This window comes from Lynx canadensis, chromosome D4 (assembly GCF_007474595.2).
Source record: "Lynx canadensis isolate LIC74 chromosome D4, mLynCan4.pri.v2, whole genome shotgun sequence".
Lineage (NCBI taxonomy): Eukaryota > Metazoa > Chordata > Mammalia > Carnivora > Felidae > Lynx > Lynx canadensis.
Window position 1 is genome coordinate 40,721,992 of NC_044315.2, and position 15,057 is coordinate 40,737,048.

Consider the following 15,057-nt stretch of genomic DNA (forward strand, 5'->3'; position numbering starts at 1 on the left):
CTTTTATTTTGTTTCTTTAAAAAGAATAACTTTTGGCATATCATTAAAGTTAATATTAATTAATTTTTCTTGGTATTATTGAATGCATTCTTGCATTCTGCATTGTCGCAACTGCTATGAAAGTAAAAAAATATAATTAATCCAACAAACATACAAAATATCCATATATTCTAGACTGGCACAGTGCAAATACAGAGTTTACTGAGATAACAAAAGACAGACTGAAGTACCTGCAAAGCCAGTTGAGAAACAGGGAATACATATATTAGGCACTGGAATGATGTTTTATATTGAATGTTATAGGTAAAATAAATTTTATTCATTCAACAGCGACCTATTAAATAATAGTTTAGCAATTCTTTTAAATATGTGTGCTGTATTATATGTTAATTGTTATATGAAGCTACTGAATTCTTTTTTATTCATGACTTATTTAAACGATTGATAACAAAGGAACTGTGTAGTTTAATGATACTTCATATGCCTCTGTCAGTGGGATTCTCAGGATGTATATGAGAGGTATACAGAATTAAACTTATATCACCTTATGTTCTTAGAAGTCAGTGCATCGATAACTGATAAAAATAAATTCTACAAGGAGGATATTATACTTTTATCCAATTTACAATTTTTATTTTATGTGTAACTTCTAGGCAACGTGGTTTCCAAAATCTGAGTGCTGTATAATTTAAAAGTTTATCTTTCCTTTTGTCTACTGAGGAATAAAGGAATAAAACAAGCCTCACATTTTTGAACACAGGGCCTCTGTGATATTGTTCTTTCTGACTTAGAAAACCACTGATTGATTACCTTCTCAGCCAATGTTGCTATTCATTGTTGAACCATATGTACTCTTAGAATTATAAAGCATTTTTTTCTATTGGATAAAACTGGCCAGATATACTTTTTGTGTATATTTAAATTAATTCCAACAGCAGAGACTCTGGAAATGTAGAAAGTCATACTACTGAATTTAAATAATCTCTCCATGCTTGTCATTTTACATGGATAGTATCATAAAACAAGTAACGACAGATTAAGACCTGCCCAGCAGAGGGAAAACTAAATTACATGACTTTTATTAAGGCATAAATAAACCTATTAACCATTATCTGGAATACCAATTAGTAGACAGTGCACTGACAATTTTATTTATCAACATTAAACGCAATTATTAATTACAGACCTGATGAATCTAGCAGTAAGCAGGCCATGTTGGATATGCTGGGACCTTAAGTCCATTATGTGAGAGGGATGATTACCGAAATCCTGTGGGGAAATAAGTAATTGTCGTTGTAAAATTTTAATTGCCTTGGAATAAGGCAAATTATATTTTCTTGTCCGAGCATATAAATAGTTTGACATTAAGGTAACAAGCGTCAGTAGTTGTAAATAGAAAATGAATTTATGTTAGGTTTTAAAACAAAGAAGAGAGTGATGATGAATTTTTAGTGTCATAGTGGTTTAGTGTAAATGATATAATGTAAATGAATGCAGATTTTCTTTAGCTGTATTGTTTAATAGGTAATCTATTTTCTGCATTCCTTTTTTCATAGTGAAAATTAATGTGGGAGGGGACTTTTTGAATGAATTACTACAGGTGAATGGGGATTGTATAATTGAGAAAATATTTTAATTGTGTGGTGATTGGCAGAGTTGTAAAATGAGCAAGAGACAGTTCACATTTTCATCGTGTCTTTTTTTTTTTTTCCCAAAGATCCAAATTCCAGAATTTGTGGACATTTACTCGTAGGTGCAGCCAAGAATTCTTTTGCAAAACTCATGGATAAAATTAGTCTGGCAATGGAGAGCATACCTTTGCATAGTAGCAAGAGTATTACATATGTAGAAAAAGATTCTCTGGTTCAGAGGCTGGCTCGTGGACTTCATAAAGTAAATACACTGGCCCTGAAGTATGGTCTACATGGTCATGTGCCCATTTTGGTATGTATGCAATTTCATTACATAGTGACTTTAGTACTTGTAAATTTAATTCTGAATCACACTTATTTGTAGTTTAAATTCGTTGTGCATGAATGTATCTAGATTTCCTTTGGATTTCATGTAATCTTTTTTTTTTTAATGTTTATTTGAGAGAGAGAGAGAGAGAGAGAGAGAGAGAGAGCATGCATGAGCAGCAGGAAGGGCAGAGAGAGAGGAGAGAGAGAATCTGTGCTGTCAGCACAGAGCCTAACATGGGGCTTGATCCCACAAACCATGAGATCATGACCTGAGCCGAGATCAAGAGTCAGATGCTTAGCCGACTGAGCCACCAAGGTGCCTCAGACTTCATGTAGTCTTTTAATGTAATACTAATAGCACTTAAATGTCAAAGTGTCTTAAATATCAAAATACAAAAGTTCTGGCATGAGTTGTGGGTTTACTGTTTTCTGTAAGTGGACTGCAACAGAATTCTATGAGACATAAACAGATGTCAGTTCCATTTTCTAGCCCTCTAGATTATTTATTTTCTTTCGTTGTTCATTTCATATAAACCAAATTATTGGTCACATAAAAAATAAAGCTTTCACCTCTAAGTTTCCGTTACAGCTAGTATTGTTTTCTGTATAATCTAAGATACATTTAAGTTGGTAAAAGGGCCATTGCCCCTGATTTACTAGTCAACCTGTAGTTACTGCTTGTAAAATTGCTCTTGATTAACAACAGAAAAGCACAGCATCATTACAGAAGCAGATATTTGGATTTACACAAAGACTGCACGCGGCAGAAGTGGAGCGCCGTTCCCTGCGTTTGGAGGTCACAGAATTCAAACGAAACGTGAATGAAATGAAAAAGGAGCTCGACAAAGCCCAGGGTCTCCAAATGCAATTAAATGAATTTAAGCAGTCGGTAAGTATGTGTGATTTAAAATACTGTGGCTCTAGCGTGCTCTTCGCTGATTCGTATGCACACACATATGATCTGTAGATCTACAGATTTCTTTTAGCTTTTTGTTGTTTGTTTTCTCAGATAATTCAGAAGACTTCCCTTCTAAAATTTCCAACAGTACTGCATTCTATACAGTCAAAGTTGCTGGGAGACTAGATCTTAAATATTCTCACCACAAAAAGAAGGGATAATCATGTCGTATGATAGAGTTGTTAGCTAGTGCAATATTGGTCATCATACTGTAACATATAAGTGTATCAAGTTACACAGGTTGCACACCTTACACAGTCTTATATCTCAATTATACCTCAAAAAACAGGAGTTAATACCTGATGCTTAAGGGAATACTGATTCTGTGTCAGCAGAACTCACAGCCTGTTAAAATGTATACGGTGGCTGAAAGTGTAGAAAAGAGTAAGTTATAGTTAGGAGAGATTAACTGCTTTAGCAAACAAACCCCCAAATGTGTACTAAAAGATAATAAAATGCTTCTCCCAATTGAAGAGTCTGGTGTTTGGAACAGGAGGTGGGATGTTCTCTCTTTTTCTTTTTATATTAAATATTTTGAGTACATTGGATTATTTCTTTTGAAATCAAATTGCTTTTCCAAAGAAATGTTCAATCTAACTTCCATCAAACTCATACATTATTTAAGAAAGCAGAAGATAGCTGAGCAAAGGAAGGCTAGGTACCAAATAACATTAAATCAAGATCAAAATGTGTAAATATATGAAGCACAGTAACATGGAGATACACACATACTCTGCTGCCCAGGTTCGTTAGTCACACTGCTGTTTTTAATGTGGATATAGGAATATAGAGTTAAGACATTACCCTGTAACTTCAAAATTGTATTCAATTGATGACAACTAATATAAATATGAATACAAAATTTGTTTCCCAGATCTAGCAGCAAGCTACTTTTAGTACCCTCTTCTTTGGGGAATCTTTGCAAGTTCAACTTCAGTTTAAATGGCTAATTTGGAGGGGCACCTGGGTGGTTCAGTTGGTTAAGTGTCCGACTTCGGCTCAGGTCATAATCTCACAGTTCATGAGTTCGAGCCCCGTGTCAGGCTCTGTGCTGACAGCTCAGAGCCTGAAGCCTGCTTCAGATTCTGTGTCTCCCCCTTCCCTGCTCCCACTTTGTCTTTCTGTCTCTCAAAAATGAATAAACGTTAAAAAAATTTTAAAAAAAGGCTAATTTGGAATGTGCAGTTTTAACATTTGTGGAAACGGGCAGATAGCAGTTTAGTTACTAATCCTATGATAATGTAAATTGCTAATGTTAATTATTATTTCAAATAGCTGTGCTTTCAAAGGGCACAAAGTTCCTATAAATTAGTCAGGTCAAGTAATCGTGAATTACCCTTCTGATTGAAGATAAGTAATACTTCTCTTATGAGTGAATGTCTAAAGACACTGATTTTTGGGGTGCCTGGGTGGCTCAGTCGGTTAAGCGTCTGACTTCGGCTCAGGTCATGATCTTGCAGTTTGTGAGTTCGAGCCTCACTTCGGGCTCTGTGCTGACAGCTCAGAGCCTGGAGCCTGCTTCAGATTCTGTGTCTCCCTCTCTCTCTGCCCCTCCCCCTGCATGTGCTCTGTCTCTCTCTCTCAAAAATGAATAAATGTAAAAAAAAAAAAATTAAAAAAAATAAAGACACCCATTTTTCCCTCACTTTCTTAGTTTTTCGTTCAGAGAAGGTAAAATTTTAGAGCTGCCTCAACATTTTTTTCTATTATAAAAGTAATACACGATAGCTATAAATAAAAATACAAACAAGTTTAAAGAAGAAAGTTCAAATCACTGAAATCGCACTGCCCATAACCAATTACTACTGAATTGTGGATGAGTTTTGTTCCCCACATATTTTGGTGTGTTTTTTGTGTGAAGATGCAAGCTTTTATGCACAGTTGTAGTTTAGAATGATTTTGCATGTACAATTTGCAAAAAACATATATACAAATATTAATATTCACTTATAAGCATTTCCTGTGTCACTTAATAATTTTACTTTAGATGAAATGAATAGATCATAACATAATTATAATTATAATCTAATTTATAATTATATAATTTTTAATGTATAATTATAAATGATTAGATTTTAGATTTTCCTAATTCTATCATATTGATGTATCAAAATTTGACTATTCTCTTATTTTTATTTACTTTTAATGTTTACTTATTTTTGAGAGAGAGAGAGAGAGAGAGAGAGACAGAGCATGAGCGGGGGAGGGGCATAAAGAGAGGGAGACACAGAATCAGAAGCAGGCTCCAGGCCCTGAGCTGTCAGCACAGAGCCCGATGTGGGGCTCGAACTCATGAACTGCGAGATCATGACCTGAGCCGAAGTCGGACGCTTAACTGACTGAGCCACCCAGGCGCCCCTTGAGTATTCTCTTATTAATAGATGCTTCATTTTTTCCAATTTTTTTCCATTATACTTAAGCATAAAGAGCTATTTATTTATTTTGAGAGAGAGAGCAAGCAGGGGATGGACAGAGAGAGAGAGAGAGAAAGAGAGAGAATCTCAAGCAGGCTCCACGCTGTCGATGCAGAGCCTGATGTGGGGCTCCATCTCATGAATCCTGAGATTATGACCTGAGCCGAGATCAAGAGTTGGGCACTTAACCAGCTGAGCCACCCAGGTATCCCAACAGCTGTTTATACTTTTAAAAGCCAGTTCCTTTGGAGGGTGTATCTGCCTCCTTTTGATTTGCTTTTAATTGTGTGTACTAACTAAATCTGGGATGTAGAGGTGGTCTGCCAAAATGGAAAGAAACAGCTATTGATACGATTTGAGATTTAGAATAAGTCAACTTTTTTTTTTAGATTTAGATAATAGTGACTTTCCTGAAAATTGGAAGATTATATATGTTACTTTCTGGAATATGCGTGAGGAATTGTAGGTATTGTATATAATATGATTTTCTAGTCCTTAGCTAAGTAGTAGTAAAACAAGTTACCATCTTATCTTTGATTAGTTTGGAAGTAGTCAGACTCAATTTCTAGAATCCAGCAGAAGGTTAGAGTTTGAAGAAAAGTTGCTGGAAGGTGACAGAATCCTCTTATAAGAACTTTGGTTGAATAAGTGGCTTGCAGCAAAAGCTAACATGCTCCAGGAAATGTTTAGTGTGAATTACTTTCACTAAAGTGCAGAAATAAAAATAGCATTAATTGAAGTAATAATTGAATGAATGAGATATGTACCTTTATATTTGTTGATTTTTTAAAACATTTATTCATTTTTGAGAGACAGACAGAGACAGAGCATGAGCAGGGGAGGGGCAGAGAGAGAGGGACACACAGAATCCAAAGCAGGTTCTAGGCTCTGAGCTGTCAGCACAGAGCCCGACACTGGGCTCGAACTCATGGAACCATGAGATCATGACCTGAGCTGAAGTCAGACGCTTAACCGACTGAGCCTCCCAGATGCCCCGAGTACCTTTATATTTGGACATACAGTTGTAAGGTGTAACATTATAAAGTGATGATTTCTAACATTTAATGACACTATTGACCATGTATAAGGCACTGACCCCTAAGCGCTTCAAGGAGTTGATTCATTTAGTCCTCTTATATCAGTAACAGTTCCAAATTATTATCTTTATTTTACAAACAAGGGATATGGGACACAGAGCAGCTAAGTAACTTGCCCAAAGTCACATAGTAAGTGGAAATGACAGCATTTGAACCTGAGTTGTCTGACTGCAAAACTCACGCTTTTGACTACTTCACTCCAGTGGTTAGTGCTTATATCTAGCTGTGTGAGTAAAAGGCTTGTTTCATTAAAAACAGAATAGATGGGAAAATGCTGCTATTTTCCTCTAAAAAATGATGAGTGTGGTTGCAATCATCATCTTTCATTGATTTCAGGCCAAATATTTTCAGGAGGAGAATAAAATAGCTTCCTTAGAGTTGGTCTGAAATTGTAACATAAAGGAAAATGTCCTGCCTGCTGAAGCTATTCAGTTCTCTGCTTCTGAGCACCATGTTCACTGACCAATCTACTGACGTTTGTTCTTCAACAGCAAACTCCCATGATTTTTTTTTCTTTATAAGTTCCTCACAACTGCTTTTATACACCATCTCTTATTCTCCATTGCTATACTTGTTTCGTTCTGTTTGGTTTCTGAAGACAGAACAGAACTGAGCCAGGCTCTGGGAGGGATAGATGGACAAGAGAGAGAGGCTAAAATTAGCTAAGTTTTAAGGTGAAGGAGAAATTTTGGAGGGGTGGAAAGAAGTCCTGCGAAATCATGGGGATCTTGATTTATAGGGGCCAAGTAACAGATGGTCACCACGAGGAGTGGTACTTTAGAACAACATAACAAATAAAAGGTAGAAGAAATACAAAAATATCTGTTCATAAGACCCAGGAGAATGCTGTGGCATCAGTGACCAGAGGGATGTTAAGACGTTGAGATGAACAGGAGTGCCCAGAAGAGGCTGTTAGAGTTGATGTTCTGGAAGTGGAGGGTTTAGTTGTAATGGCGCAATGCGGAGAGTGAGGCAGCAGTTAGGAGGGAGCCAAAGATAGATGTTCGTCCAAATCTAAACCCTATAAAAGTATCAGTGATACATTAGATACGCCTTTACTGGATGGATCTCAGGAAATGATGCAACGTTCTTGTGTGCTTGTGATCGTTCCTATTATCTTGTGTCAACTTAAGTCATTTGGCATCTATTTTTATGCTATAATGTTGCTGTTGTTTATGCTATACTTTAGAATTTAATCAGTGTTGAGGAATGCATTATATATACCTTTGAAAAGGCAAATAATAGTAAGAGACAGTTGCTTCTGGAAAGTAGCACGCAAGGTACCTGGTGCCAAAGTAAAACTGAGTTAAGACTATATTATGATATAGGAAGATCCATGTAATAAACTTATCCTCAAACTTGGTTCTAGCAAAAATTTTTTTCTCTGCATGAGATGCATGCTTGGCCCATGAGGAAACTATAACTAAGCACATTTGTCTCATGTGTCAGAAAACTCAGAGATAAAGTCCACATTCAACTGCAATAATTTATATATTCCAGATGCCAAGAATCAATAGAATTTTTTTTCTGCTCTTCCTCTTCCCCCACCCTAAATTAAAAAAAATTTTTTTTAAATCAATTTGCTTTCTACTTGTGGTTAATTATATTCACCTCAAAACCTGTTCAACAATGGGACAGTTATCAGTCTTAAATATCTATATATCTATATCTATCTACAGATCTATATCTATATTATAGATAGATAGATTGATAGATACTGATATATACAGCATGGTTAGGTGGCTTGCATGGTTCCTTTTAGTTTTCCATATATATTTCACAGGTTACCTACCTTTTGTGAAACATTTCCTGTTCTTTGTACTTCAAGATCAAGATGTCTCTTGTTGTTTGATGTGTTAAGTTTCATTTGCTTAATTGTTTTGAACAGGAGATAATACATGTGTGTCCTGCCCTGGATTCCCCACCCCTTAAGGGATGGCCCCTGGCTAGAACTGTCTAGATAGATGTAGTGCTCTGCTCTATAAAGCAGTCATGATATTGTAAAAAAGGTGTTATATACTCTGGTGCACAGTTTTATTTGTAGATGTTTATGTCTGAATATTCTTTCATTCAACAAATATTTACTGAGTGCCTACTGAGTGCCAGGCGCTCTTCTGTGTGTTACGTGAGCATGCTGAATGGGGTCCCTACCCAGCAGAGCTCATGTCCTTAAATAAGTGGTTGATGGCAGGGTGTGGACAGGCAATACAAATAGTGAATATATGTAGTGGATTTAGATAATGGTAATGACTATAAAGAAGACAAAGGAATATAGTAAGGAAGTGTCAGTAGTCATAGGAGTTGGGGAGGTCTGGTCTGGTAAGGATTCTTGAAGAAGGGGATTTTTGACCAGGGAGATCTGAAAGTAACATACACTAACACAGACTTTTGGGTAATCACTTCGAAGCATTGGAACTTGTGCAGTGCCTGGGTGGCTTATTCGTTTGACTGTCTAACTTCAGCTTGGGTCATGATTCTTGTGGTTCGTGAGTTTGAGCCTTGCGTCCAGTCCTGTGCTGACAGCTCAGAGCCTGGAGCCTGCTTAGGATTCTGTGTCTCCCTCTCTCTCTGTCCCTCCCCCACTTGCATTCTGTCTCCCTCTCTCTTGAAAATAAATAAACATCAAAATAATAAGCATAGGAACTTGTTAAAGGCCTTAATTCTTACAATCATGTTCTTTATAAAAAGTGCTTGTGTATGAAATGTAAACCGAGCATTATGGATTTATTTGAACTTGAAATAAGTTTTTTAAGATTTTATTTGACTAAAAATGACAACACTTGGGGGTATAGCTGCTCTGCTTTTAAAACAAGAGTGATGTGGTTTTTTTTTTTTTAATCTCGACTTATGAAATTAAGAAAAACAAATTGTACTTTTGTCATGTATCGGACATTTTTGAAATGTGTGTGTTATACTCTATGTTAGCAAATATAGTTCTGAAAAGTGATGCAACAGTGCAGTTAGCTTACAAATGATTTTGTAACCTTTTTCCAGAAATTGATCACCCACGAGAAGTTTGAAAGTGCATGTGAAGAACTGAACAACGCGTTACTTCGGGAACAACAGGCACAGATGCTATTGAATGAACAGGCTCAGCAGCTACAGGAGTTGAATTACAGACTTGAATTGCATTCCAGTGAGGAAGCTGACAAGAACCAAACTCTAGGAGAAGCTGTTAAGGTAGGAAGACCTTGGTTTATGTCCTCTAGGTGTGGATCTCTGAGGGAATCATTTCTATCTCCTGAAGAGGGAGAAATCTTATCCTGTAAAAGTTTGTAAGGATGGAATGAACTTGGTTCTGAAACCTCAATTCTAAGCATGCGTTCTCGTGTATTGAAAATGTAAAAGCAGTTGAAAACTACTTGCTAGGTGAAAACAAAGTAGGGATTTTTTTCCAGGAGTAATTTTCTAATTTTTTTTTTCATTTATCTTCCTTTGTTTCTTCTCTTCACTTCTTTTCCTTTACTTGCTTTATACCCCCTGGCCATTGAGACTCTATGTACCTTCTGGATTTTGAAGAGTTTTGCATCTGGCTCTGTCTGATTCTTATCTAAGTGCATGTCTGGGGAGGAGAAAGGTTTGTTTAGGAAGAGTTGGTCTCCCTGTCATATATTTGTGGCAAAGATACCTAGAAGGGAAAAGAGAAGTTACAATAAAATAGTTGTCGTTTAGAAAATTTCATTAGCGGATTTAGGACTATGGTATCTTTAGGAGATGTTGGCTGTGAAGTGTAATAGAATTCTTGTTTCTGATTACATTTGTGGAGTTTTCACTAGTGAAGTTATACACACCAGAATGAAATAACTAATTTCAGGAAAACAAAAATTATATAATATAGCTTCTATATTGGGTATCCTATCTAATGCAGTAAGCAACTCAGAGTTGATATATAATTTATGATGCAAATAGTATATATTTATTCTAATAGCTTAATACTATACTACTAATAAGATAGTCAAAATTTAGTGAGAGCTTCCTATTTGCCAGGCATTATGCAAAATATTTTATAAGCTATTATCTCATATAATCCTCATACTAACTCTATGGGATAACTCCCATTTTGTAAATGAGAAAACCAAGATACAGAGAGGTTACGCACATAACCACTGCTAAGTGCTAGACCTCGGGAGTCAAATTTCACATCTGCCTTCCTAACTGTTTCATTACATTTACTATGGATTGACAGCACACGTATGCCAGACCCTGTGCTGCTATCTCTACATGAATTATTTTGTTTCATTCTTAAATTACCCCCATGAAATAGGCACTATTATTATTCCCAGTTTTGAAGTTATTATTTAAATGCCAGTTGGTTAATATACAGTGTAATATTAGTTTCAGGTGTACAATATAGTGATTCAGCAGTTCCATACAACACCCAGTGCTCATCACATTAAGTGTGCTCCTTAATCCCTGCCTACTTCACGCATCCCTTCATCCACCTTCCCTCTGGTAACCATCAGTGTGTTCTCCATAGTTAAGAGTCTGTTTCTTGGTTTGCCCCTCTCTCTCTCTTTTCTTCCCTTAGCTCGTTTGTTTTGTTTCTTAAATTCCACATGTACGTGAAACCACATGGTATTTGTCTTTCTTGGACTGACTTATTTTGCTTAGCATAATACTCTCTAGCTCCATCCATGTCATTGCAAATGGCAAGATTACATTCTTTTTGATGGCTGAGTAATATTCCAGCATATATATATATATATGTGTGTGTGTGTGTGTGTGTGTGTGTGTGTGTGTGTGTGTGTATCTATCTATCTATCTATCTATCTATCTATCTGTCTATCTATCTCTATATATATCTCACCTCTTCTTTATCCATTCATCACTTTGTGGACATTTGGAATATCTCCATCATTTGGCTGTTGTTGGTAATGCTGCTATAAACATAGGGGTGCATGTACCCCTTTGAGTCTGTATTTTTGTATCTTTTGGATAAATGCCTAGTAGTGTAATTGATGGATCCTGGGGTAGGTAGTTCTATTTTTGTTTTTGAGGAACCTCCATACTGATCTTCAGAATGGTCACACCAGTTTGCATTCCCACCAATAGTGTAAGAGGGTTTCTCTCTCTGAATCCTCTGCCAACACCTGTTGTTTCTCTTTTTGTTTCTTCTTTTTTAAATGTTTATTTATTTTTGAGAAAGAGAGAGTGAGCAGGGGAGGGGCAGAGAGAGAGGGAGACAGAGAATCCCAAGTGGGCCCTGCACTGTAAGTGCAGAGCCTGACGTGAGTCTCCATTGCATGACCATGAGATCATGACCTGAGCCGAAATCAAGACACTTAAGGGACTGAGCCACGTAGGTGCCTTTGTTTTTTGTGTTGTTAGTTTAGTCTCATTGTTTTTTTGATGAAACAGAGTGTTCAGTTGACTTGCTTGGGGTCTTCTGAGCTGGGATTTAGTGTTCTAGAAAAAATTAGAAAATATTGAAATTTAACAAAAGAAAATACAGATGACCTCAAGGAAAAATCGTCCCAGGATACTATTAATATTTTGGAGTATATTTTTCCTGATACATATATTAAGTCAAACCACTTCACGTTACTGTTTTTATAAGTCAAAAGCAGAAAAATGCCAGCAATTTTATATGGTTCAACCTAATATATATAGTTTTTCTTACCTAAATGAAAACATACTTATATGCTGTTTTATAACATATTACTTTATATATTAATAATAGTTGTATGCATTCTTACTAGTTGATATGACTCTGTTATATCAATGTTTTTTCCCTTTTGTAAACACAATTAATAAATATTCATTGTGTAAAAATAAGAAAATGTCGATGAAGAAAAATAAAAATTAAGATTCCCAAATCATATCATCAGATATATCTACTGTCAAAATTTTGTTGTATATTATTTCAGATCTTACATTTTGTGAATATGGAAATATAACCAAATCTATGTTAATAAAATGCAATCATACTATTATATGTAAATTCTAATTTAGTTTCTGAAAACATCATGTCAAGAATTTCTTTCCATGCTAAGGTATATAGCAGTATCAACGTCTTTAATGGCTGATAGAATTCTTTGAATATGCAGAATATTTTAACCTAGTTTCTTAATACAGTTTCTCTCCCTCTCTTCTTCCCTCCCTCTCCTTCCTTCCTTGCCTCTTTCTTTCTTTCTTTCTTTCTTTCTTTCTTTCTTTCTTTCTTTCCTTATTTACCTCTATTATAAGTAATTCTAAGATGAGCAATCCTGTGGCTAAATATTTATACACATATCTGTAATTATTTCCTTATTATAAAATCCTAGATGAGGAATTACTAGGTGAAAAGCCACATGAAATTTGAAGTATAAATGTTATAAATTGGCCTACAGCAAATTTTTACCAGTTCACTTCTCTTGTAAAATATATGGTGATTTCACTCTTTTTTAAGTTTAGTTATTTATTTTGAGAGAGAGAGAGGGAGCAGGGGAGGGGCAGAGAGAAGGGGAAAGAATCCCAAACAGGGTCTGCTATCAGTGTGGAGCCCGATACGGGGCTTGATCTCACGAACCGTGAGATCACGACTTGAGTGGAGATCAAGAGTCTGACACTTAACTGACTGAGCCACCCAGATATCCTGTGATTTCACTTTTTACCCAACCAGGCTATTACTATTGAAGAATTTTTTGTCACTTGATCAATATGGCATTTTTACTCTAATTTCTATTTCCTTGATTACTAGTCAAGTTGAACATTTTTAGAAATATGTTAGTCAACATTTTAATGCCTCGTGTCCCCGTTAATAGATAATGAAATTAACTAGGCTTTGACTAAGTGTATAACAGTGTCCCATGGAGTCTTTTCTTTCTGTAATAACTCGTGGTTTGTATTTAGGTGTAGTATCTTCCAGCAGAGAAAAAGCTGTTCATATTCATTTCTTTAAAATGCCAGTAGCTTAAATATTGTTGTCAGGAGTGGAGAATTGTTTAATTACTATCTCTTAATTAGAACTAGCAGGTGGTAATGTGAAAATGCTCTCTTGTGGGAGATGGCATAGTTCAGCAGAAAAAGCACTGGCCTTGGAACAAGTATTTCTGAATTCAAATCCCAGTTCTGTCACTTGGGCAAATAACTTAACCTTTCTCAGCCTCAGGTTCATCTTCTGCAAAATGAGGGATAATGATACTTAAGTTACAGAATTTTTATGGGAATTAATTAAGATACTAGTTGAACAGCAAGTATATGCTTGATAAATATTCTTTTGTATTTTTCAGTAGTATGTAAGTAGTTTTTTACGTGTCCCTTTAAAAAAATAAAATGTGTTGCTTCTTTATAAAAACAGAATAAGATCATGAATAGAAAATATGGAAAATACAAAAGAGAAAACAAGTTACTTATAACTTATTATCTGAAAACAACCAGTTAACACATTGGGGTTTTGTTTTTAATCATTTTCTATATGTAATAGTTTTCATAAATCATACTTTGGATGTGATGCTCAGAAAGGCCTTCCTTTATGAGACAACTATATTTAGAGCAAGATACCTATTGTATTACAGTAGTGCATTAAAGAGAAAAGGAATCTCCAAGGACAAAACTATAACAACACCAACAAACCCCAATGAGTGGAATCAGAGTTAGCACTGTGAACAGATGCTGGGCTTACGCTGTAGGCAAATGCCAAAGTCAATGCTGGAAGTAGGAGACAAAGCTCTGGGCTCCACCAGTAGATCAGGCCTTGAACTTGTGGTTCCCACACTAAAGAATTGCCTGATAACCTGAATGGGATAATCTCAGGTCAGTAATGTCTGGGCAAAAGCTAATGTAAAATTTTCTCTGGAAAAAAGTTTGTCTGATTTAGTTTCTTTAGGAGCCCGCTCCACACCCCCACCCTGCACTCCACCCCCTTCGCCCAAACTAAAGTTGATGAAGAAATGGGCACATAAATAAATATTTTAATCTTTAAAAAAAATTTTTTTTAACATTTATTCATTGAGAGAGAGAGAGAGACAGAGAGAGAGAGAGAGAGAGAGACAGAGCACAAGTGGGAGAGGGGCAGAAAGAGAGACGGAGACACAGAATCCGAAGCAGGCTCCAGGCTCTGAGCTGTCAGCACAGAGCCCGATGTGGGGCTCAAACTCACGAACCATGAGATCATGACCTGAGCTGAAACGGGATGCTTACCTCATTAAGCCACCAAGGTGCCCCAATATGTTAATCTTATATTCAGCCACATTGCTAAACTCTCTTGTCAATTTGAATAATACTCTGTCTGTACTTTGTAGGGTTTTCTACATAGACCGTTGCATTATTTGTTCTATAGTGATGGTTTTGTTTTTCTTTTCCAAACCTTAATCTTTTAATTTTTTCCCTCTCCTTACTGCACTGGCTAGGATACAATGTTGAGTAGAAGTGGAGGCAGCAAGCATCCTTACCATGCTCCCAATTTTGAAGAAGATCTTTCTTACTTTTCTCCATTAAGGAGAAAGTTTGCTATAGGTTTTAGTTGATAAATCCATATCGGGTTAAAGGGGGTTTCTTCCTAGATTATGCATAAATAAAACATCATGAATGAATTTTGGATATTATCAAATACATTTTTAAGTATCTATTGAGATAGTTATATGATTTTTCTCTCATTCTGTTAGCATGTTGAACTATATCAGGGATTGGCAAACTATGGCCCACAG

At 36.0% G+C, this 15,057-nt stretch overlaps 1 protein-coding gene across 3 annotated transcripts in view; it reads left to right on the plus strand.

Annotated features, from left to right (window-relative positions):
* CCDC171 (coiled-coil domain containing 171) overlaps positions 1-15,057 on the plus strand; it is a 309,890-nt gene that overhangs the window by 161,378 nt on the left and 133,455 nt on the right. For all 3 annotated transcript variants that reach the window (XM_030294128.1, XM_030294126.1, XM_030294127.1), the window contains 3 exons: positions 1,718-1,944; positions 2,668-2,850; positions 9,425-9,610. In XM_030294128.1, coding sequence (XP_030149988.1) covers positions 1,718-1,944; positions 2,668-2,850; positions 9,425-9,610 — 596 coding nt within the window. The remainder of the gene's footprint in view (positions 1-1,717; positions 1,945-2,667; positions 2,851-9,424; positions 9,611-15,057) is intronic.